Raw genomic sequence first — 23,264 nt, 5'->3', positions numbered from 1 at the left:
GTGCTAATATTGGCATTGTTCTTGTCCTTAGCAATTTTCTCAATATGGACAAGAGTCATGTTTTAGACATAAAGAATAAAACAAACAAATAAATATTGAAGGAAATGATTGAATTTAAACCAAAATCATACTCCAATAAAATTCAAAGCATAAAACATAGAAATTAAATCAAGACAATTTTAATTATCCTTTGCTACACAATCCGAAGTTTCATAATCCAATAGGTCATCATTCTCATGGTCGAAATCTCCTTCACCATCGAGATGAACCAAATTGGCTTTTGGATTCTTTTTCAAATTCTCTTAATAGAGATCAATAAGATGCTTAGATGTCCTGCATGTCTTAGCCCAATGATTTAACATACCACATTGGTGACAAACCGATTTAACCTTATGTTGCGGTTTGAATATTCTGCGGCCTCTTCCACGGCCACGACCAAAGTCGGACCGGTTCCCACGGCCATAACCACCACGTCCTCTTCCACCATGGCCACGACCATGATGCTTATCTCTATAGACGTAGTTAGACTTTTTGGTCTCTTGGGATCTTTATGCTCTTTCTTAGTCATGTCAACCTTGTGAGCCTTTGGTAAGGGGGTAGATCCAGGAGGCCTCACTGCACTGTTCATCAATAATAGCTTATTGTTTTGCTCAGCAAGTAGCAAACAAGAGATGAGGCTTGCATATGTCTTAAAACCCTTTTCACGATACTGTTGCTGAAGCAGTATCTTATTAGTGTGAAAAGTAGAGAATGCCTTCTCTAGCAAGTCCTCCTCAGTAACCTCCTTACCACATAATTTCAATATCGAGACTATCTTAAATAGGTCTGAATTATACTCATCAACGGATTTGAAATCCTTGATCCTTAGGTTTTTCCAATCGAATTGAGCCTTTGGTTGGAGCACCATCTTTTGATGTCCATATATGAGACTGAAACATGCATTTATTTTATCTTTAGGCTATGCGGTATTTGAGACCGAACCATGCCGATTGTTTTATAGTCTTGGGTCATGCGATATTTAAGACCGAACCATACCGATTATTATAGTCTACACCATACGGTATTTAAGACCGAATCATGGATTTATTTTCGTTTGGGCCGTGCGGTTTTTAAGACCGAAACATGCATTATTTTAGTGAATAATGTCTTGTTTTATTTACATAATTTCGTGGCCTATATTATGCATGAACACAGTCCTAGATAAACATAAAATCTAGCATGCAAGGATTTCATTTTATTAAGTTTTTCCTTTTACTATATAAATTTTCCTTTTTTCTAGTTTAGGATTAGGACAAAGGTTTTAGGAAATTTTCTAGTCTTTTAGGATAATGTCTAATATATATTTAAATTTCTTAATTATACTAGATAAGGCCAACTAATTAATTTGGGAATTATCCTAATCGATTTTAGGTATTGCTTTTAGGATTCTAGGTAAAACATAGAACTAATCCGATTTTAAGATTTTAGATTTTTTTTTAGGGTTTTGATTTTTACTAAACCATCATAGATAATCGGATCTTTTAACAACCTAGAACAATTAGTTGGATATTTTTCTAGATTCGAATTTAGGTTTTAGTTCTAAGTTTTTTTTTATATACAATCAAAACAAGCAATCAATTAACAATAACAACCGGATTTTAATCATGACATAATTAGTTTAATTTGCAAGCAATCTAAGAAGCCCTAAACCTCATAGCAATCGATTTTAAAGTTTTTAGGGTTTCAAAGCTTAAGGTTTTTGTTTGTTGATTGTTTACTTGTAGATTTTAGGGTTCTTATAGATTAAGATTAGGTTCGATATAAATCTATGTCCGAAGGTGGTTTGATTTATTTACCTTACACCGTTTGGGGTTGATTGGAATTGATCCGGGAGCTAAAGGCCTCGGATATTAAACTTTATCACGAACGGACCAGAAACCTCAGACTTGATTACGAAATAGCAACGAACCGCGGACCGTTTGTGGACGTGAACTGATCACAAGCACCAGTTGATCACGAACACAAACAGAACTCCGAACAAGAACTCACCCCGGACAGGAACTGACCACGAACACGGACAGATCTCGGACAGGAAACCGATCGCCGAGCAGTAGCCGACCACGAACACGGACGGAAGTTGATCGCCGAGCTTGGACGAACAAGGACTTTGTGTGTGGCAGCGGTTTAGGGTTTTAGGGATTTTCTCAGTTGGAGTTTAGGGCAAACTCGTGCTGATAACGTGTTGTAAACTACAGAAATCGAAGGAGGTTTTCTCTTGTCTTATTCTTATTATAACAATCGAATGTTACATATATATAGTCAAAGGCAAAGCCCAATTATATTAGGATTCATAAACCGACTTAGACTAAGAGGAGGTGGCTAATGGGCCTTATAGTCTTGGACATACATGGGCCGTGAATGGACCGGTTATGGAAATCCGCCATCCGTGTTTTACAACGTATTAATATTAGATGTGAACTAAAAATAAATTTGGCTTGAACTCCTCATCTTATAAGCGTAACAAAGACTTTAGAGTATGCATGTAACCTAGATGTGTTAGTATCACTTACATGCAAACTGGCCATGAGGCCAAGCAAAAGGAGTACATGCTTGCGGGTTTAAATCCATTGTATATTTAATCGGCCGTTTGATGACATTGAATCCACAACCTGATCTTCATTGTTTTTTTTTTTTTGTTAAAAAACTTAAAAATAATAGGCCTTATTTTTATTTTATTTTACTTCTTGCCATCAAATATGTAATGAAAAAATATTCGTGAAAATTTTAATTTCCTTTTCTTTTTAAAAAAAAGAAGTCACCACTTTTCTTGTTTTTTTAAATATATAAATCTAAAAATTAGGAAATTATTTAGTTATTTATAATTTTATTAAATGAAAAACAACGTCGGAAATTGCAAAACTCATCTAGATCTAATAATGAAATGAAATGGAATAAAGTGTATTCCTAATACATCAAGAAAAGTGTAGATGTGAGTAGTGAAGATTAATATCCAACGAATATTCCGTTTTGGACTTCCCTTGTCTTGGGTTTGGCCTACAAGAAAAGGTTTACTTCAGACGTATGGTCTCAAAAACCCATAAAAGACTTCATCTCTTTCTTTCTTATTGTAATCCTATGTAGTCTTCCAAAGTAATCACCAACCTAATCCAAACGTTTCGTATTCGTATTCGATTTTTTCCCTTATATAGTGACTTTACGTTTAATACTCTAATTGCTAAGCCGTTTGGAACCTTTCCAGAAAGATACTCAAAAGGGAGAGTTCCTCGACCAATTGTGGTTTGTTATTTGTTTATTAATAGATACATCTATTTTTTTTATTAGTCATCCACTAAAAAATAGACATCCACTATATATTCTTTTAAGTTTGCAGGTGAATAAATGACGGAACAGTTGCTGCTTCATGGAACTCTTGAAGTGAAGATCTATAGGATCGATAAGTTGCATCAACGTTCAAGATTCAATTTATGCGGCAAGGTAACCCCTTAAATAGTCCCAACTTCAATAAAACAAGAATATTATTAGTGTAATTATTTTTCTATCAGGATTTTAAGGAATAAGAAATATTAGACGAAGGTTACTTAACTTGTAAAAATGATTCATAGGGGAACAAGGAGCCGACAGGTAAAAAGACTCAATCCCAAATAAAAAGACTAACAGACTCATGCACAAATTTGTTTGGAGGACATCTCTACGCAACTGTTGACCTAGACAGATCAAGGGTGGCTCGAACCATGATGAGACGTCATCCTAGATGGTTACAATCCTTTTATATCTACACCGCACATTCAATCTCTAAAATCGTATTCACGGTCAAAGAAGATGAACCGGTCAGTGCAAGTTTGATCGGTCGAGCTTATTTACCTGTCACCGAAGTCATCACCGGACAACCTATAGACCGATGGCTCGATATCTTAGACGAGAACAGGAGACCAATCCAAGGAGATGCCAAACTCCATGTCCGTGTGAAGTTCACTCACGTGACACAGGACGTGAATTGGAATAAAGGAATCATATTACCTTCTTTCAAGGGAGTTCCTAACGCGTTTTTCAACCAAAGAGAAGGTTGCAAAGTTACTCTTTACCAAGACGCTCACGTTCTTAGCGAATACCCTGATATTACTCTCGCGGGAGGACAAGTGATTTATAAGCATCATCGGTGTTGGGAAGAGATCTTCGATGCGATATGGGATGCAAAACATTTGATATACATAGCTGGTTGGTCGGTATACACCAACGTAACATTGATCAGGGATCCTAAACAATCTAGACAGGGAGGGAACCTGAAGTTAGGGGAATTGCTGAAGAAGAAAGCGGATGAAAACGTGACCGTTCTGATGCTTGTGTGGGACGATAGAACGTCTAACGAAGTGTTTAGGGGAGACGGTTTGATGATGACTCATGATCAAGAAACTTACAATTACTTCAAGAACACGAAAGTGCGTTGCGTTCTCTGTCCGCGGAATCCGGATACTGGTGAGAGCATTGTGCAAGGGTTCGAGGTCGCTACCATGTTTTCTCACCATCAAAAAACGATTGTGGTGGACGGTGAAGTGGATGGGTCAAGAACCAAGAGAAGGATAGTGAGTTTTCTTGGAGGGATTGATCTTTGTGATGGGAGATACGACACTGTGGAGCATCCTTTGTTTGGTACTTTGAATGGTGTTCATGCTAATGACTTTCACCAGCCAAACTTTGATGGCGCTTCAATTAGAAAAGGCGGTCCACGTGAGCCATGGCACGATATTCACTGCAAGGTGGATGGTCCTGCCGCGTGGGATGTTTTATACAATTTTGAGCAGAGGTGGATGAAACAAGGTATTGAAAACAAATTTTATAAGGCTTCAAGGATTTTTTTTTTGCGTTTACATGTTTTAAGAGAAATGGTGATATTCTCTAAATAAGTAAAATCAACATTTACAACTTTAATTCTTTAAACAATTTTTTTTACATGTAAATGCTAATTAACGGGAAGAAACATTTTGTTTGTGAAAAATGCTAATTAACAATTTTTTTTTTTTGAGCCAACACATTAACCTCTTTTATAAAGCACATAAGTTAGTGTGTGAAGAAATGGTAACGCTAAACAAAAGTCATTAAAGTCATTGATTCATTAGAAACTAATTTCGTGTGTTTACAGGTAGTGGTAGAAGGTACCTTATATCAATGGCACAGCTCGCAGAGATCACTGTTCCGCCACTTCCAATTGTACAACCAGACAATGAAGAAGGCTGGACAGTTCAAGTTTTCCGGTCCATAGATAACGGTGCAGTTGAAGGGTTTCCAGAGGATCCACGTGAAGCTTCAAGTGTAGGACTTATAAGCGGGAAAGATAACGTGATCGAAAGAAGCATACAAGACGCGTACGTTAATGGCATAAGGAGAGCCAAGCACTTCATCTACATAGAGAACCAATATTTTCTTGGAAGCTCCTTTGGATGGAACTCTAGAGACATTAACTTGAATGAGATCAATGCATTACAACTCATTCCCAAAGAAATTTCTCTCAAAATCGTGAGCAAGATCGAGGCAGGCGAGAGGTTTGCCGCGTATATCGTGATACCGTTATGGCCTGAAGGTAAACCTGGCTCTGCTTCGGTTCAAGCAATACTAGACTGGCAAAGGAGAACAATGGAGATGATGTATACAGATATCATCATTGCGCTTAGCAAGAAAGGTTTAGATGCAAACCCTAGAGACTACCTAACATTTTTCTGCCTTGGGAACCGGGAAGTTGGCAAAGCCGGTGAATATTTGCCTCCGGAGAAGCCAGAGCCGAATTCTGATTACGCAAGAGCTCAAGAATCTCGTCGGTTCATGATCTATGTTCACTCTAAAATGATGATTGGTATGTCAAAATCTATCTTCCATAACTTAAGGAAATGTATAGTGTTTATATATAAGGACAATCAAAAGCTCTTAACATGGTTCATATTTGTATGCAGTTGATGATGAATACATAATAATAGGATCAGCCAATATAAACCAAAGGTCTATGGATGGAGGGCGAGACTCAGAGATTGCAATGGGAGCATACCAACCTAGCCATTTACTATCTACTAATAATATGAGGCCGACGGGTCAAGTGTTTAGCTTTAGGATATCACTATGGCTCGAACACCTACGGATTATAACTAACGCGTTTCAGTGCCCCGAAAGCGAAGAGTGTATAAGAATGGTAAATGCAAAGGCAGACGAGCTATGGGGATTATATTCAGCACAAGAGTACCCTCGAGATCAGGATTTACCGGGGCATTTGCTTAGTTATCCTATTAGCATTGGTAGCAACGGGGAAGTAACAAATCTTGCCGGGACTGACTTCTTTCCTGATACTAACGCAAAGGTTGTAGGCGAAAAATCTAATTATCTTCCTCCAATCCTCACCTCTTAGGTGATATAACACTTTCATTGTATACTCTTAGAATGTGTTTTTCGATTTACTATGTCATGCATGCATGCCTGTATAAATAAGTAACAACACCATTGTGAATTATCACTCGAAACCATGCACGAGCTACAATGAAAGTGAGAATATACAGAGAGTAATACTAAGTATACAAAGTGAGAAAAATATAACCAGCTTAGTGAGACAGAAATATAGAGTATACAAAAGTTCTTATATAAATAGATCCATTGTTTAAGACGAAAAGGACCAGAATAGGACCAGAATTAATCTTACAGTTTAATGTGGACCTAATAAAATAAAAATTTTAGTATAAATCTATTTTTAAGGGCCCAAAAATATAATAGTGTAGTAAGTGACTTTAGAAAGAAAAAGATTGCCCTATAAGGCCTTTGATATTGTTGGAATGGAGCTATTTGCTGGATTTGAGCTTCCACAACTTATTCAACATTATCTTCAATTAAACGAGGTGGTTAAAAAAATTTCAGCGGTTAAAAAGAAAATGGTTAGAAAAAATGGAAGAAAAAAGTGGTTAAATTAAATGAGTGGTTAAATAATTGTTTTAATTGGTAACAAGGTTTAAACAAGTTATTATAGAAAATATGTTTTTTCATTAAAAAAATATAAAAATAAATTAAAATATGAAAACATGTCAAAAAGATATTTTTATTTTCATAAATTTCATTAGAAAATTTCTAAAATTTAAATATTTTTTTTAAAAAATCCAACAGCCTCGTTTGCAATCGAACCGTCTTACTTTTGGGACGGTTGGCAAGCGCCCATTTTCCCCCTTCCAACCACTCTCTTCAACCATCTTCTCCAACCATTTACTTAAATCGCTTTTTCCAATCGCTATGTTAATTGGTAACCTTCAAAGCAGTTTGTTTGTCCAATCGCCATGTTGATTGGTAACCTTCAAAACGGTTCGTTTGCAAACGAGGCGATCGAAGGTTACTAATCAAACCCATAGTTGTTGTCAAATTATATAAAAAAAAACTCTCATTGTGTTGTCATGATTGAAAATTTTAGCCATGCCCTCAATTTCTTTTAAAATTGAATCACTTTGTAATACTATTATGTGGTCAAAATACCTATTGACAAATCAGTTTTCTAAACCTTGTTTTTACTAGAAATTATTTTAAACTGGTCGAATTCCAAAATTTACCCAATTTGATAATCTTGAAAGACGAATCATCAACATATACTAGCTTAATAATATACACACATACATTGCGGTTTAAGTTTGGTTTTCTCAGAGAAGTTATACCAATTACTTGCTCATATTGCATCTACTTGTGGTTTTAAATTAATGTCCGACAACCCTCCTTGCAGAATCAAGTGTTACATATCAAATTTAGATGAGTGAAAAAAAATATTAAATCCACGTAGTTTACAACTTAGAGGCTTAGAGCATATAATATAATAGTGATTATATATCTCCAAATTGACTTTAATTTGAATCTAGTAGGTTAGTATACTATACTTCTAGATCTTTCATTAACCTTTTTGATTAGAACATATGGATAAACACCAAAGGAAAACTCTTCACACTTTTCATATTACATCAATAATTGAGATGGGACACAGCAAAACTTATCTATTATTCCCATTGCCGACACAAAATATCTAAAATACGTCCATACCATAATGCCACCTTCATTCTAGTCAAATTGATTAACGAAAAACTGATCAGTTGTCTTTCTTTTTTTTTATCTTTTTTTTTTTTTTTAAGTTTAGCCGTTTCATGAATTTATAATAATTTTTCGTTTAGCCGTTTCATAAAATCTGGTTAAAAATGAATATTTGTTTTGCTTTTTTTTGTAATATCATTAGTTGTTATAAAAACAAAATTATTCGAAAAAATACTCTCAAACAAAAATATTCAAAGCTAATGAAATTTGGGTAGACGCAGCTAAATCGTATTGGAACATCCGATTAACGTTTAACGAATTTGTAGATATCTATAATACTCTCAAATTGTTTTAAAATCCAAATCCACCAACCAATGAATAAAGGAACAAAACAATGTCCTCTCTTACACTCGAGAGGAGAAGGATTACCTTTTTTGTTTTGTCAAGCAAGAGTAGAAGGATTACTTAGCTTTGATATTCTCAGCAACACAATTTGGCTACCACATGCACGAATCTCTCTTTTCTTTTCTGTAAAGTACAAAAAATATAAAAAAAGCAAAAACTTTTTGGAATAAATTAAAGTAATAATGGTTTTAAATCGTATTTTCAACCAAAAATAAATAATATATATAACCACTATTTATTTTTCTAATTTATAAAACTATTTAATAATGAATAAGGGAAATTCCGAGTTAGTAAAATCAGATTAGTTATACAAAAAAAAAATCTCCTAAATATGGTCCCAAACTTTAAAACTTTGATTAATTAATTAATTCAAGTACAATTAATAAAGCATAAGTAACAGACAATTTTCTCAGTGAAAAAATAATAATAATAAAAACGGAATATTTCTATTCCTTCTTTTTTGGGAGTTGCAGAACCACACACACACACACACACGCTGACACGCATAAACAAAAAAGAAGAAGAAGAAGAAGAAGAAGAAGAAGAAAAGATTTGAGATTTATCTGCAGGGGAGGGGGTTGAACAAAACCCTAATCCCAATCTGCCCCGAATATGCCATTTTTGAGGTTATTTTCTCTGTTTTTTTCTCATCTCCAAAAAAGTGATTTTTTTTTTTTTTTTTTTGGATTACAATGATTAGATTTAAGAGAATAATGGAATTTGGGTATTTTGAAAATTGCAGGATTGTGAGACTTCTCCTACCAGGAATAAGGGTCTTGATAAGAAGATCTCTAATTTGGTTGTTGTAGATAGATGCATCTCCGTGAAATTATTCCTTCTTGGATCTACCAGTTATTTGGTTGCATGGGGTAAGTGAGGATCTTTCTCCTCAATTCCTTGTGTGTTGTTCTAATTCAAAGTCTCAAGTCTTTTTTTTTTTTTTTTTGTTTTGGAAGCCTTGTCTGTGTGACTGAGAAATGAAGAAGAGTTTTATGAAACTGGAGTGTAAAAATTTTGACTTTAAATACTAAACTTTGATCTGTCTAATTTACTTAAATTGTAGGTTAGGTTTGCTTTCATTGTAGCTACCCTATTGCTTATGTGGATATATATATATATATATATATATGGTTATTGCTTGCATTTTAAGCAAAAAAAGGTATCAAATCAAAGCATCTCTCAGGTTTTAGTTTTGCTCTAGATTTTTTGTATCATGCTTGTAACCATTTGCTTTGAGTGTCTTTAATATCAATACCTATTGTTTGAGATCATCAAAGAAACTTCACTTCATAATCTTAAGAGTATATAAAGGAACTTTCCTGTGTCCCTTTCTCTTCATTGTTTTTGATCTCTCTTTCTGTAGAAGCTATGTTTGTATGTGCAATGAGTCTTCCAAGTGAAATTCCTTAATTTTTGCATTTTTATTACTTTTGAGAACAGATATTCGCACTTTGTCTGCAATCCTAGTCAAAGCCTTCTCACTGGCATTTTTTTTTGTTTTGTGGTTTTGCAACAGTACAGAGGTTGTTTTGGATGCTGCAATAAACCACCGCTTATAGTTGCAGTGGATGAGCCGTCTAAAGGGTTAAGGATTCAAGGTCGTTTAGTGAAGAAGCCAAGTGTATCAGACGGCTTCTGGAGCACAAGCACCTGCGAGATGGACAACAGCACACTTCAGTCACAGAGAAGCATTTCTTCTATCAGCTTCACTAACAACACTTCTACTTCTGCAAGTACAAGCAACCCCACAGAATTTGTAAACAACGGTGAGTTGATATTTCCACACATTGTTGTTATTAATGATCCTTTCTCCGTTTCTCGCATTTTTTTTTTTATGTGACTTGCCTTTCTGATAATTGAAGGACCATTTCAAGCTTGAATTGGTCTGAATTATTCAACTTTGAATCGATCTACTTATGGTATTAGCTTACTCATACTGATGGTTTCTTTTAATATCTGTAAGCGGGTGTTGGCTTATGATATTGTTTATATTCATTTATCCTTAATCAGTGGAAGATTCCTCATTCATGATTGACTTTCGAGAAGTACATTTGGAGGCACATTTCTCTAGGATTTAGATTTACTTTGTATTTGTTGTTTCAACGAGAAAACTTTCGTCTCATGAATACGTAGATGTTAGCTACTGATGAATCTCTATCAAACCTACTTTGAATTTAACCTCACCTGTGCATAATAAGCTTCCAGACAGTGGATCTATGCTACAAATTTGAATAATATTTCTTCCACTTTTTTGCGTATTGGTATGTTTTGGCTTGCATCTTCAGATAGTAGTTCTTTGGCTTTCAGATTGCTTTGTTTTACTACTTCATGATGCTTTGCTCTGTTTACTCATATTTTGGTTCTTCACTGCTGTCATTTTCTCTAAAAAAGTTTGTCTCTGTTCTTTCCTCCTGTTTAGGATTGAACCACTGGAACCAAACTAGGCAACAGTGGCTTGCAAATGGAACTTCTCAAAAAAAGGCCAAACTTCGAGAACCTACAATAAGGTTGGTGAAACTTTTTGTTTTTGTTTTCTCTTCTGCATTTGCATTTGATTGCAATACTAATATGTCTTTCTCCTTTTTAAAAATCATTTGGTCTATTTCATGTCCTATATTGTGCAGTTATTTTGTATACATTTTTTTATGTATAAGAAACATGCATTAATAAGCTTCCAATTATTTCATGACTTCAGTTGTGAGCTCTATCAGTACTACCATCAATAGTTTTCTCACTTTCCATCAATATCTTTGTAATCTTTTTGGTAAAAGCAAAGGCACAACATGAGTTTCTCATCTTCGTATCATAGTAGTTAAACTTCTTAACCAAAGAAATGTAGGATATTCTTAATCTAAAAATTCATCAATCGATGCGTAAAACTGTGTGACACCATTCATTTGAAATTTTCTTCGAGTTTGCTACCATCAATAAAATTTGCATCAGCAAGTCATCCAAAGACAGCGCTTGAAAGCTTGTTACAAAAATAGTGTCTTGAGATCTATTCTAGCTTGTTACAAGAATAGTGTCTTGAGATCTATTCTAGCTTGTTACAAGAACAGTGTCTTGAGATTGATTTCTTCTCTTGATAGTCCTTTAGGCTCTTAGATTATAGAAGATGAGGTTTTCCCATTTTTTTTTTATGTCAGAGAGTTTAAGATGATTTCAAGTTCAGTTATGGTAGATACTCCCTAGCCTTATATGCTCATGGATGTTTGTTTCATTCGTTTTCTGCAGCTGGAATGCAACATATGAGAGCTTGTTGGGTATGAACAAGAGGTTCTCTCGTCCAATACCTCTCCCTGTAAGCAACTTTCTCAGTAGTTAATCCAGTTTCTTATAAATTTGATATAAGGTTCGTTTTTGATTTATGATAACCATGGCAGGAAATGGTTGATTTTCTGGTTGATGTGTGGGAGCAAGAAGGCTTGTATGATTAAGTTGCAAACTCTTGAAACTTAATTAGTTTCTCATCTTTTTTATTAATTTTGTGTGTAATCAAAAGAAGAAAAAACAAATTTCCAGAACTTGGATTTTTAGACTTTAGCTTCGTGAAAGTAAAAACTCTCAACGAACATTTCGAAAACATAGACCCCGTTTTTTTTGGTTTGGTCTTTTGTGTAATAGTCAATTTATTACGTCGATTTTTATTACACTCGGAATTGTAATATTATGACCAAAGTGGTTTCAGCTATTTTCTAAGCAGGTCGGCGATTACTGATTAGTATTTTCGATAGAATTGTGTTACTATACTTTTCACATGTTTTGTTGATGATAAAATAAATCTGATTATGACTTTTTCTTGTGGGAATGTACGGTACATTGTACCTATAAAATTCGACCAAATTCAATTATCGGCGAGAAAGTGAATTCTTTTTAGAATTGTAGACTTGTGACTTTTATATATCAAAATAACTTTTATTTTTCATGCCTATAACGTCATTTTCAGCTTCATGATTTGTTTAAGTCGTTTGGGTATATAAACAACTTGTAAACATTGAACTCAAATTACGTAATGATCATGCAAGTATGTAAGCTTTATAAAATATTATTGATTGGCAAAAAAATACCATCTCTCTTTGGAGAGTGTTCACTGAACAAACCATTGATCAAGCACATGGTATTGTAACACTCACAATGCCATAATGTAGAGCAACGAAGGATCAAATATATCCCCTAGAACGTTACAAGTACACAATGAGGAGAATATGTGTTATAGTATAAGTTGTAACGAATCTTCGTTTATTGTTACATAAATACCGAAGACTGTAACATAATTAATATTGTCTCTTTTCATGTCCATAATTATAGATTTCTGTTGTTCCATAATTACTATAGTAATTAATACCATTATTTGTCTTCGTTACTCTTCTGATGCCAAGTAACTTTGTGTGTTTTAAACTTATGATTTGCTATAAGAATTACATAGAATCTTAAGTGATATATTTAAGAGATTTGATAAAAGTTATCGTTTCGAAAGAACATGTTATGATCTCGATTTAAAAGGTTAGAAAGATCAAGAACAATATATAAAGGACATTGGTCGATCCAATTCCATATCCCCTAAACTTAAATACTATGATTTGTGTTATGAATCAAAATTTAGTAAAAGAAAAACTAAAATCAACTAACAGAGTATATAACCAGTAGTTTAAAAAAAAAAAAAAAGTTATGTCGTAGCAATCATGTTATTTTTCCCTTCAAATTCAATCCAAGATAATCTATACAAATTCAACGAACTTAACCTCCCAAGGTGTTGTCAAGAATGTTTATCACAGACAAAATGGTTTGTCAACAATGCAATGCATTCCAACTTTTTGCTTCCTTCAATGTATTCAACCACTTTTTGTCAACTTTTAACTATCACCCTTCATTGCATTCAGACAATTGTATTATTTTGCTTTTAAATCCTTGCTAGTTTTGCTTTCTGACAACTTGTAACGATATAATTCAGCAAGTGATAATATATCTTTATCACACAACACACAAAAAGGTGATAATATACGTGTATCAATGAAGAACATATAACAAAACAACTCAACTAACATATAACATATACCTTTGTGAATTCTATAGGTATTGAGATTTTATTAACATATGAAAGATACTACATTCCGAATCCGATAACATACATATTTAAAAAAAACTTATAACAACATATGAAATTGTCAAAAACTCATTAAGCTAGTAGCTTTTTTTTTAAAGAAGCTTTCACTATTTATTTATTAATATAAAAAGATATTAATTTACAACATACTCTCTATGTTTCCTAAAGATTAATGTTTTGGGATATTTTTTTGTCCACAAATATTGATGTTTTATAAACTTCAAAAAGTAATCATTGAAAATATTTAAAATTTTGAATTGTTATTGGTTTAAAATTAAATAATACTCCCTCTCTCCCTCATAGTTTTGATGTTTAGGATTTTTCACACATATTAAGACAATAATTTCTATAATTATTTTATTTTTTATTTTTTCTAATGATTTATTTTTTTTTTATTTTTGGTCATCTCATGCATATGTGATGATTCATTTTTCTGACCATTTTATCTATTTTTTCCACTTTCCCACCTTTTTAGTATTAAAAATATTTACAAAATCAATCTTTGAGGGACAAGAAAATTTTTCTAAAATATCAATTTATCAGGGACAGGGACAGATGGAATATTTCTTTAGTGAAAGGAAAAAATATATTTAAACTCAGTAATAATTGTTTTCTTAAAATGTGTAAAAGCTTCTAATCTTTAAAAGACAGGGAGAGTACAATTAGGGCACTAAAAATATAAATGTTCTAATATCACTCTTGATGGAAAAATAATTTGGAAGTTTAGAGTAGAAAGAAAAACAAAAGCATATTCAATGTTGAAAAAAAACACAAATATTAAATAGTGTTTTAAAATAAGAACATCTAAGAATTATAATCATACTCTCCCTATTTAATTAATTTCTCAAATAATACACGAATCAAAATGCTAAGAAGAACTTTGGAGTACATGATTAAACATTGGATTTGGACTAATGTTATCCTCCTCCAAGGCTCCAACATATACATCATTAAAAAAACATGTCACGATAATATCCAACACTTGCTTATTATTATTTCCCTAATAATAAACTAACACTCATGTTGACATGTTGTAACACACCCATGTTTTTTGTTTTTTTTTTTAATTGGGAAAACGTCCTGGTTCCCCATGAGAACTATGATATCGTACCAGATGGAGCCCGATCTTTACCCCCGTCCCAGATGACTCTCCTGAAATTCTTCTCAATCTATATACCCATATATCGGGATGTTATCGGTTTAAAGAGTGAACCAATACGAAACCGTTCATACCAAATAGAAAACCAAAAATAAAACCTGACTGATGTTAATAATCCGACCCGAGACGATACATCTATAACACATCTATAACTCCATTAAAATCCCCAAATCCTCAAACCCTAAAAGCATAAAATTCTTAAATCGATCTTTGCAACCATGAGTACCGTTTCTGGAGGTTCGAGTGGTTCATCAAATGTTCGACAAAGAGGATTCGTCGTTGGCGTGCCTAAGAGATGCTGGTGTGGGGAACACATCGTGGCAAAGAATTCCAAATCCGAGCCTAATCCTTCTCGGAGATACTTTCGATGTCGAGAAGCAGCAGCAAAGAAGGTACTATGTTATGCTTTGTTTGATGTAGACATCGACCTAATCCATATCCGAGCCTAATCCTTCTCATCAATTTTCATTGTATTCTATGATATAATGTTAGCTTGTGAACGATAACCACATCTTTAAGTGGGTCGATGAGGCATTGTTGGACGAGGTAGCAACATTGGGTGTTCAATTTGAGAGAGTAAAAGAAGAGATGAAAGAGCGTACAATAGAGACATTGCAAGAACAGAAGCTGAAATTTGAGAAGATGCAAATGGAGTTCGAAAAAGAGCTTTGTGAGAGGGTTGAAGAAGTTTTGTTGGAAGCAAAAGCTGAATTGCAATGTAGGATGAATAAGAGTATAATTGTATGTGTTTTCGGTTTTATGATCTTGTTTGCTCTGTTTAAGCTTGTATGATGAGCTATTGTAAACTATTGTTCGGTTGTAATCTATTGTTGTTCGGTTGTATGCTCTGCTTTATGCTCTTGTTTGTTTTGGTGTTGAGTGTGAACTCCTGTTGGTGTTGCTATTGCATTTAATAAGATAAGACATTCCACATTTCATAAAAGGCAGAACATGATGAACACATGTTCTGAAAACAAGCAGAATGATAACGTTTTGAAATCATGTTCTCAACATGATCACAGACCAAAAACATAACCCTACTAGTCTATTCGACCAAAATACAGATCCAACTAGTCTCTTAAACCAAAAAACAGACCCCTACTACCATAATCTTCAATATTCAGGCTTCTGAAAGTCCTCCACCACCTTGAGATAGTCCTCCACCACCCTGAACAACTTCTCCTCCACCAGATTGAGAAAGTCCACCACCATCTTGAGAAAGTCCACCACCTTGAACAACTTCTCCTCCACCACCCTGAGAAGCCTGAAAAACCGCAAATTTCAAAAAATGAGAACAAGAGACTCATCTTGAGAAATAAAATGAGAAAAAACCGATTAACAACCTGTGTTTGATTCTTCTTCTGGTGGTACCTACGGTTATGCTGATCAGAACCACAAATTCCACAGTGCATTATCCTTTTTTTATGTTTTGGTTTCTTCTTGACAGGAGACTCATTTACACCTGGCTTCCTCTTCTTGTCTGCCTTGGTTATCTTCTTTCTCCCAGGTTGTGGTGGCTCAGGTGGAACATGAACATTCTCACCTAAAGTCGAAGGCCAATGACGAGCACCCCTTTGTGGAGTAATGCCATTTGTGTAGTTAAGCCTCCACATAGCAGTTCGAAACCACTGGCAGACATAGTCATCAGCACTTAACGTCCTCTTCAGAATCACTCCATAGGCATGCTCACATGGAATACCACATATTTGATATTTTTTGCAGGTACAAGTCATATTTTGTAAACTAACTCTGTGTTTGTCTCCATCCAGTGTGACTTCAAAGCACCCATTAGTAGAAGGATGCACCTGGCATTCCGAAGCTTTGTCATGCTCTTTAGCAAGAAACCTTGCCACATATGGAGTACATAAACCTGAAACATCAAAAACCAAGAACATTGCATTAAATATGTAGAAATCATAGACAGTCTTTGAATAAAATCATAGACAATCGTAGAAAATTGCATTAAATTTTGAATAAAGTTAATTACCTTTGTGAGAATGAGAGAGAGCTGAACGCTTGGCAATCCGAACCATAGACAGTCTTCTAACTGTCTCCAACATTGCCACAAACGGTTTCTCCCTTGCTTTGTCGATGGTCTTGTTGAAAGATTCTGTGAAGTTGTTGTCAACATCTTCGCAATAACCCCCCAACTTATAGAAGGCACGACACCAGCTCTTTGGTTTCGACTTCATAACATCATCATACACACCAGTGTCATAAGCGTGTATCTGTTCCAGTCTCTCACCGAACTGTTTTGCATTATAGCTCCAAGCCATATGCCAGAGGAGTGGCTTGATTTGCTTCTTGGAAGGATGAGTCTTCTTCAAGTTCCCATAGATGTGTCTAACACACATTCTATGCTCTATTTGTGGTAACTCCAACTCCACAGCTTTTATCAACCCCTAATTGAGAACCAAAAACCAAACATATTAAAAACGAGAGCATTCACATTTATTAACCAATATAATAAATTAGTTAGATACATACCTTTTGTCGATCAGACACTAAAATGTAACCATCTCCCTCGTTTAGATCCAGGTCAGTCTTCAATCTCTTCACAAACCATAACCAATTGTCTTTGTTCTCAACTTGAACAACACACCAGGCTATTGGATAGATGCCATTGTCTGCATCTCTGCCTAATGCAGCAAGCAACTGTCCCTTGATCTTTGCCTTTAAGAAGGCGCCATCAACTCCTATTATTGGCCGGCAAGTCTGTTTCCAAGTTCTTCTAAGGGCATCGAAACAAACATAAAACCGATTGAAGACGTCTTGACCAGCATCATTCTTAATTGTATCAATCTCCACAACAGACCCTAGATTTGCTTCCAAGATCTCAGCTTGGTAATCTCGCAGTCGTGCAAACTGTTGTTCATACTCATACTCTATCCATCCCAAAGCCTTTCTCCGAGCAGCTTGACATTGTGGCCTAGTAGCGGATATCTTCCACCTTTCCATGATAATCTGTTCAATCCTCAAAGGCTTGTAATGATCCGGCTCCTCTCTAATCTTATCGAGAAAAATTCTAGCTATGACTGGGACCTTAAACATCTCACACTCGCCATTGGGGGTACAACAATGCTTATCAATGTATTTCGTAATCTTCCACAAAGATGCGTTTGGAAGAAGTGCAGCAAACACTTTCCACTCACAATTGCCCTTATCCCCAACACATCTAAACCCGAGTTTATCTTTGTCATACCTGTATTGCTTCAAATTGTAACCAGTATGTAGTGCATAGTCCAAGACACTCTCCTTGAATGCGACCCCATTGTAGAAGGATTGGTCTTTCCACAAAGTTCCATCACCACGTCCGATATCCGTAAACACCCTCTCTGGACCCGCACCACGACCACGACCCGCACCACGACCACGACCTTCTTCCTCGTCGTCACTTTCTGGGTACGTATCATGACGAATCGACTCTTCAGCATCGGTAAATTCCTGAGCAAGCATATCGACGTGAAATTCATCTCGATCCTCTCCTTCTTCATCGTACTCTCGTTCTCCAACACCATCTCTTTGCCCAATACCATCTTGTTGCCCAAAACCAGATCGGATTATTAAATCCATCGATTCAATTTGAGAAATCGATGGTGAAATTTGATTTTCTAGGGTTCGTCGCGAGAGAAAACAAAAAAGAGGTTAAAATGTGATTTTAGGGATTTCTCGGTTGAGGGTTATGTTTCTAATCGGGTCAAAATCAGGTTTTAATCGGGTCGAAATCAGGTTTATTTTGGTTTGTAAACTTCGTCACTCGGTTAATCAAATAGTAAACCAATTAAACCTATAGCAATGGTGAAATAGATGATATCTTCTATTCTCATGGAGATACAAAACGTAAATTACAGATATATGGGTATATAGATTGAGAAGAATTTCAGGAGAGCCATCTGGGACGGGGGTAAAGATCGGGCTCCATCTGGTACGATATCATAGTTCTCATGGGGAACCAGGACGTTTTCCCTTTTTAATTCAACGAAATCGACCTCTCTCTCTCTCTCTCTCAATGCATGTAACTCGCTTTTCTCTTCCTTCAATGTATTCAGTTTTTCAATATAAACAATTTGGGAGGGTTCAGTGGGACTTAAGAAACAAAGAAGGTGGAGAACAAATCCGACTTTTTCGCGTCTATACATTGAACTTAAGAACTTTTTATCCTCTACATTAACGTCCACCGTACACCTCTCTCCATTATAGACGTTTCTCAGTTTTTTTGCTTTCCTCTTCATATCTCAAATTTTTCTTCCTTTCTTCTTCTGTAAATCTTCTCTCTATTTTTTTTTTGCCCTATCTTTCTAGGGTTCTTCTTTGCTCTTTCATGAATCTTAGCCTTCCTTCTCTATTTATCTTCGTCTTTGTTCTTCTTCAAACTCTGTTCGAATTATGTCTGGAATCTTCGGATTTAGTGGTATGTTTCCTCAATCTTAGTCCAATTTCAGATTTTGTTTTGTGGGTTTTGATCTTCTTCGATCATTTGATACTACTCTGCTTGATTTCTAGGAATCTTGATTCTTAGATTTGATAAAAATCTGAAATTTGGGTTTGTTCTGTTTTAGTCTCATTCTCTGTTTTGGTTTTTGTGTACATTAGGCTTTGATTCTAGTGTTCTTCTCACGAATGATTGAGATCGGAATTGAGAATAATGGGGTTTTGTTTGATTTTTGATTTTGATTTTATATAGGTGATGAAGATTTTTTCCTTGGGGGATCGATGCATAATCTATCACCAGGGAGCTGTCCCGGTGTCTATTTCCCAGCGCGTAAGAGGTTACGTATTGCCGCAACGTCAGTGTTCAGCGGGTTTGAGGAGAAGCAAACTTCGATCGATGTGTTGCCAGATGAGTGTTTATTTGAGATCCTTAGACGTTTGCCTTCAGGGAAAGAGAGGAGTGCTTGCGCTTGTGTATCCAAGCATTGGCTTAATCTCTTGACTAGTATCACTAGGAATGAAGTGGTTGAGTCTGTTCAGGATGTTGAGGGTGAAGGGTTTTTGTCAAGAAGTTTGGATGGTGTGAAGGCTACGGATTTGAGGCTGGCTGCGGTTGCTGTTGGGACGTCGTCTCGTGGTGGGTTGGGGAAGCTTCATATCCGTGGTAGTGGGTTTGAAAGCAAAGTGACTGACGCTGGTCTTGGAGCTATTGCTCATGGTTGTCCATCTCTTAGGGTTCTTTCTCTTTGGAACTTGCCTGCAGTTAGTGATGTGGGTGTGTCTGAGATCGCTCGGTCTTGCCCCATGATTGAAAAACTTGATCTTTCACGATGTCCAGGGATTACTGACAGTGGTTTGGTTGCAATTGCTGAGAACTGTGTGAATCTGAGTGATCTGACTATTGATTCGTGTTCTGGTGTTGGCAATGAGGGTTTAAGGGCTATTGCACGACGTTGTATCAATCTGAGATCTATCTCTATCAGGAGCTGCCCACGAATTGGAGATCAAGGTGTTGCCTTCCTCTTGGCTCAAGCTGGTTCTTACTTGACGAAAGTGAAACTTCAGATGCTGAATGTAACTGGTATGTCTCTTGCTGTTCTTGGTCACTACGGAGCAGCAGTTACTGATCTTGTGCTTCAAGGCCTTCAAGGTGTGAACGAGAAAGGCTTCTGGGTGATGGGAAATGCAAAAGGGTTGAAGAAACTGAAGTCCCTCTCAGTAGTGTCGTGCCGAGGCATGACAGATGTTGGGCTCGAAGCTGTTGGCAGTGGTTGCCCTGATTTGAAGCACGTCTCTCTGAACAAATGCTTGCTAGTTTCTGGCAAAGGACTTGTCGCTTTGGCCAAATCTGCATTGTCGCTGGAAAGTTTGAAACTCGAGGAATGCCACAGGATCAACCAGTTTGGTCTTTTGGGTTTTCTTATGAACTCTGGATTAAAGTTGAAGGCTTTCTCTATGGCAAATTGTCTGGGGATCAGGGACTTCAACTCAGAATCACCTCTACCATCAACCTGTTGCAGCTCTTTACGTTCTCTGTCCATCCGTTGCTGCCCTGGGTTCGGGGATGCAAGTCTTGCTTTCTTGGGGAACTTCTGTCATCAGCTTCAGGATATTGAACTCTGTGGACTGGATGGAGTAACTGATGCAGGTGTGCGCGAGTTGCTTCAGAGCAACAATGTTGGTCTTGTGAAGGTGAATCTGAGCGGATGTATAAATGTTTCAGACAACACCGTCTCTGCAGTATCCGTTTGCCACGGACACACATTAGAGTCTCTTAACCTCGACGGCTGCAAGAACATCACTGACGCCAGCCTTGTCGCAGTAGCCAAGAACTGCTACTCAGTCAATGACCTTGACATCTCAAATACTTTGGTCTCAGATCACGGTATCAAGGCTTTGGCATCTTCTCCCAACCATCTGAACCTTCAGGTTCTTTCCGTCGGCGGGTGCTCAGCGATCACAGACAAAAGCAAGGCATGCATACAAAAACTCGGCCGCACGCTTTTGGGATTAAACATCCAACGTTGTGGCAGAATCAGCAGCAGCACTGTGGATACCTTTCTGGAACAACTATGGAGGTGTGATATACTCTACTAAATCCCACTTTTTCTTCAAAACCTTAGTACCATCATCATACGTCAAGTCTAAAAAACCCATAGATTCCACCTAGAACTTAGTTTCTTTCTCAGGACGCACGCAGCAGTTGTTTTTTAAAAGTTTTTGGCAGGTTCCTTCTAAACAAAGGAGCTTGTTTCTACAACTGGTAGTGTTCTTGTGAATCATGTCACTGAGTTCTGGTAATCTAGTTTGGGTTATAATCTTGACCGTCTTTTTGGAGTTGTTGTCTCTGTATGTTCAGTAAAGTTCTTGTAGGAGTGCTTGTTCTTTTGGTTTAGGTTCGTGATAGTGCCTTTATCTTCTTCTTCCACTTTAGAGCTTTTGGCAATGGCGGTCTAACATCTTAGTCGCCATTACAACTCTTCGGAGTTGTTTTTTTTTTGTGTTTTGTTTCTACCAGAAGCTCTGTTTTTTTCCCACTTGTTTTGTTTAAGGCACTTATCTGTACTACTGAATCATTGTAACTATGTACTCTATATATAAACCTTTTCCTGAACATAATACTACCCTTTGTAATAGAACTTGATCCTTCATTGGATCATTTTGTTGTGTGATTACAAAATCTTTCTTACTAATATAAAAGAACAAAAAATGGAAGAAAAAGAAGAAACAAAAACACAAAAATTTCAATCGTCTCTCCAAGTATCTCTTAAAGAATAATAGGTCCGTTCACTACCAAACCCAAGAAGCTCCTTTAAACCAAAAGCAAAGCAGCAACCTCGTACAGAGGTTAGACAAGACCTAGTGCTTTCATTTGAAGAAGCGTCCATGTCATCATCTTTGTACCTCACGAAGCCTCCTTTCTCGAGATCTTCCCAAGAGTCATCAATCTCTTCTATTCGATTCATTTCTCCATCTCCATCCTTTGGCAATATCCTCTCTCTGTATTGGTACAGAGAAACAAAACTCTTTACGATATGGTCAAGACATGTATGATGCATCTCCGAACTCTACCCATGAGTTGGAAGCACCACATTATTGTGTTTTTAATAAGTATAAGAATGAAAGACTTACAAATTCTTTTGTTTTGATTTCCTAGAATATCCCTTGCTCAATACTGCATTGCCTGACACATGGTTTTTAAACCTTACCTGAAACATTTATGTAACATCTTGTTAATTTACCAAAGCTCATTCATGCCTAAACCTCTATGATCACTTATCATGAAATGAGTTTAAAAATTAGCTAAAAAACCTCATCACCGTCCTTCATCCCATAACTTCCGATGCAATCCGTATCGGTAATTAACTTCTGACCACCGTAACACAAACAAAAATGCCCCCACACATGTGACCTTCACCATTACAAACTCTATCAGTCAGTAGCCATTATAAAAGGAGAGAAAAAAATAAATGTAATAAAAGTTGAAATGTGAACCATGAGATCTTGGAGGGTCCCTTCTTAGGGACATGACTAAAGGCAGTCTCTATGGTAAGCTTGAGATCCCCAACGGTTGCTGAGGTCATTACGTAGACATCTTCAAATAGTAAACAAAATTACAATTGAATCTAACGAAGGAGAATGAACAAGTAGTGACCAAAAGGAAAAAAAAAAAAAGATAACAATGATATTGCATTTACCAAAGGAAGAGCCATCTAGTTTTAGAACGGAGAGCCTAATAGGTTCGGTCGGAAGTTTATCATAAGAAAAGGTCCGGCGGTGAAAGCTTCCCATTATCTTGAAACAAAGATCAATGGAAATCTAGAAACCATGGAATCAGGGTTTCAAGATTGATGACTATGAAGAGATTCAAATGAATTTTAGGGTTTATTCTTAAACCGGGATCGGAATCTAAGCATGAAGTTTGGTAATATTCAAAGGAGATGTCTCTCACTATTGTCTGATTCGTATGGTGTTCGAATCAGACGACCAAATTTTGCGTTGATGGAGGTTTTTTTACACTTGCTTATTTTTGTTGCTATTGCCTAGTTTCCTTGAAGATGAAGTTAGGGTCTGCCGTGTTTCTTGTGATTTCTTCTCTCCTTCAATCATTCTTTTACTATTTTTACTATTTTC

At 36.1% G+C, this 23,264-nt stretch overlaps 6 protein-coding genes across 9 annotated transcripts; 4 read left to right on the top strand and 2 right to left on the bottom strand.

Moving 5' to 3' along the window:
* The first annotated feature begins 3,116 nt into the window (after positions 1-3,116).
* Positions 3,117-6,500, top strand: LOC104736558 (phospholipase D alpha 3-like). Of its 2 annotated transcripts, none has more exons than XM_010456563.2 (5): positions 3,117-3,276; positions 3,364-3,474; positions 3,603-4,815; positions 5,138-5,845; positions 5,943-6,500. In XM_010456563.2, exons 2-5 carry the CDS (start codon positions 3,379-3,381, stop codon positions 6,386-6,388), a joined length of 2,463 nt encoding a protein of 820 aa, XP_010454865.1. In that variant the 5' UTR covers positions 3,117-3,276; positions 3,364-3,378; the 3' UTR covers positions 6,389-6,500. The 2 variants fall into 2 exon arrangements, with proteins under 2 accessions (XP_010454865.1, XP_010454864.1); XM_010456562.3 differs by having other exon boundaries at positions 3,170-3,276; positions 3,371-3,474.
* Positions 6,501-8,058: 1,558 nt separating this feature from the next.
* On the top strand, positions 8,059-12,127 carry LOC104736557 (uncharacterized). 3 transcript variants are annotated; one of them, XM_087481613.1, is made up of 6 exons: positions 8,059-9,062; positions 9,179-9,305; positions 9,953-10,202; positions 10,856-10,943; positions 11,671-11,737; positions 11,820-12,127. In XM_087481613.1, exons 3-6 carry the CDS (start codon positions 10,094-10,096, stop codon positions 11,871-11,873), a joined length of 318 nt encoding a protein of 105 aa, XP_087337739.1. In that variant the 5' UTR covers positions 8,059-9,062; positions 9,179-9,305; positions 9,953-10,093; the 3' UTR covers positions 11,874-12,127. The 3 variants fall into 3 exon arrangements, with proteins under 3 accessions (XP_087337739.1, XP_010454863.1, XP_087337738.1); XM_010456561.3 differs by having other exon boundaries at positions 8,102-9,062; positions 9,958-10,202; XM_087481612.1 differs by lacking the exons at positions 8,059-9,062; positions 9,179-9,305 and adding an exon at positions 9,611-9,810.
* A 2,433-nt stretch (positions 12,128-14,560) lies between these two features.
* On the top strand, positions 14,561-21,810 carry LOC104736554 (EIN3-binding F-box protein 2). Its single transcript, XM_010456557.3, has 3 exons — positions 14,561-14,593; positions 18,656-19,110; positions 19,384-21,810. Exons 2-3 carry the CDS (start codon positions 19,086-19,088, stop codon positions 21,225-21,227), a joined length of 1,869 nt encoding a protein of 622 aa, XP_010454859.1. The 5' UTR covers positions 14,561-14,593; positions 18,656-19,085; the 3' UTR covers positions 21,228-21,810.
* LOC104736556 (uncharacterized protein At4g04775-like) lies at positions 14,739-15,632 on the top strand. The gene is made up of 2 exons (XM_010456559.3): positions 14,739-15,091; positions 15,192-15,632. Exons 1-2 carry the CDS (start codon positions 14,918-14,920, stop codon positions 15,489-15,491), a joined length of 474 nt encoding a protein of 157 aa, XP_010454861.1. The 5' UTR covers positions 14,739-14,917; the 3' UTR covers positions 15,492-15,632.
* On the bottom strand, positions 15,770-18,668 carry LOC104789212 (uncharacterized). Its single transcript, XM_087480602.1, has 3 exons — positions 17,187-18,668; positions 16,687-17,101; positions 15,770-16,569 (listed from the first exon to the last, which is right to left on the bottom strand). The coding sequence occupies exons 1-3, from the start codon at positions 18,270-18,272 to the stop codon at positions 15,770-15,772; spliced, it is 2,301 nt and encodes a 766-aa protein (XP_087336728.1). The 5' UTR covers positions 18,273-18,668.
* LOC104736555 (uncharacterized) lies at positions 21,741-23,184 on the bottom strand. The gene is made up of 5 exons (XM_010456558.3): positions 22,829-23,184; positions 22,626-22,725; positions 22,443-22,542; positions 22,263-22,339; positions 21,741-22,130 (listed from the first exon to the last, which is right to left on the bottom strand). Exons 1-5 carry the CDS (start codon positions 22,920-22,922, stop codon positions 21,875-21,877), a joined length of 627 nt encoding a protein of 208 aa, XP_010454860.1. The 5' UTR covers positions 22,923-23,184; the 3' UTR covers positions 21,741-21,874.
* Positions 23,185-23,264: the final 80 nt, after the last annotated feature.

Source organism: Camelina sativa, chromosome 13 (genome assembly GCF_030686135.1).
Source record: "Camelina sativa cultivar CO46 ecotype springtype chromosome 13, ASM3068613v1".
Classification (NCBI taxonomy): Eukaryota; Viridiplantae; Streptophyta; class Magnoliopsida; order Brassicales; family Brassicaceae; genus Camelina; species Camelina sativa.
Note: the sequence above shows the minus strand (reverse complement) of the source record. Positions and strands in the feature narration are given on the sequence as shown.

What these genes read in the sequence shown, in the direction of transcription:
- LOC104736558 (XM_010456563.2), top strand. Translation starts at nt 3,379, where the DNA reads ATGACGGAACAGTTGCTGCTTCATGGAACTCTTGAAGTGAAGATCTAT. An exon ending in GCAGAGGTGGATGAAACAAG is followed by an intron (nt 4,816 to 5,137) that starts GTATTGAAAACA and finishes GTGTGTTTACAG; the next exon opens with GTAGTGGTAGAAGGTACCTT. An exon ending in TCACTCTAAAATGATGATTG is followed by an intron (nt 5,846 to 5,942) that starts GTATGTCAAAAT and finishes ATTTGTATGCAG; the next exon opens with TTGATGATGAATACATAATA.
- LOC104736557 (XM_010456561.3), top strand. Translation starts at nt 9,250, where the DNA reads ATGCATCTCCGTGAAATTATTCCTTCTTGGATCTACCAGTTATTTGGT. An exon ending in CTTCGAGAACCTACAATAAG is followed by an intron (nt 10,944 to 11,670) that starts GTTGGTGAAACT and finishes CGTTTTCTGCAG; the next exon opens with CTGGAATGCAACATATGAGA. An exon ending in CTCGTCCAATACCTCTCCCT is followed by an intron (nt 11,738 to 11,819) that starts GTAAGCAACTTT and finishes TAACCATGGCAG; the next exon opens with GAAATGGTTGATTTTCTGGT.
- LOC104736556 (XM_010456559.3), top strand. Translation starts at nt 14,918, where the DNA reads ATGAGTACCGTTTCTGGAGGTTCGAGTGGTTCATCAAATGTTCGACAA. An exon ending in GAGAAGCAGCAGCAAAGAAG is followed by an intron (nt 15,092 to 15,191) that starts GTACTATGTTAT and finishes ATATAATGTTAG; the next exon opens with CTTGTGAACGATAACCACAT.
- LOC104789212 (XM_087480602.1), bottom strand. Translation starts at nt 18,272, where the DNA reads ATGGATTTAATAATCCGATCTGGTTTTGGGCAACAAGATGGTATTGGG. An exon ending in TAGTGTCTGATCGACAAAAG is followed by an intron (nt 17,102 to 17,186) that starts GTATGTATCTAA and finishes GTTCTCAATTAG; the next exon opens with GGGTTGATAAAAGCTGTGGA. An exon ending in TCTCTCTCATTCTCACAAAG is followed by an intron (nt 16,570 to 16,686) that starts GTAATTAACTTT and finishes TTGATGTTTCAG; the next exon opens with GTTTATGTACTCCATATGTG.
- LOC104736554 (XM_010456557.3), top strand. Translation starts at nt 19,086, where the DNA reads ATGTCTGGAATCTTCGGATTTAGTG. An exon ending in TGGAATCTTCGGATTTAGTG is followed by an intron (nt 19,111 to 19,383) that starts GTATGTTTCCTC and finishes GATTTTATATAG; the next exon opens with GTGATGAAGATTTTTTCCTT.
- LOC104736555 (XM_010456558.3), bottom strand. Translation starts at nt 22,922, where the DNA reads ATGGGAAGCTTTCACCGCCGGACCTTTTCTTATGATAAACTTCCGACC. An exon ending in ACTAGATGGCTCTTCCTTTG is followed by an intron (nt 22,726 to 22,828) that starts GTAAATGCAATA and finishes TACTATTTGAAG; the next exon opens with ATGTCTACGTAATGACCTCA. An exon ending in GGACCCTCCAAGATCTCATG is followed by an intron (nt 22,543 to 22,625) that starts GTTCACATTTCA and finishes GTAATGGTGAAG; the next exon opens with GTCACATGTGTGGGGGCATT.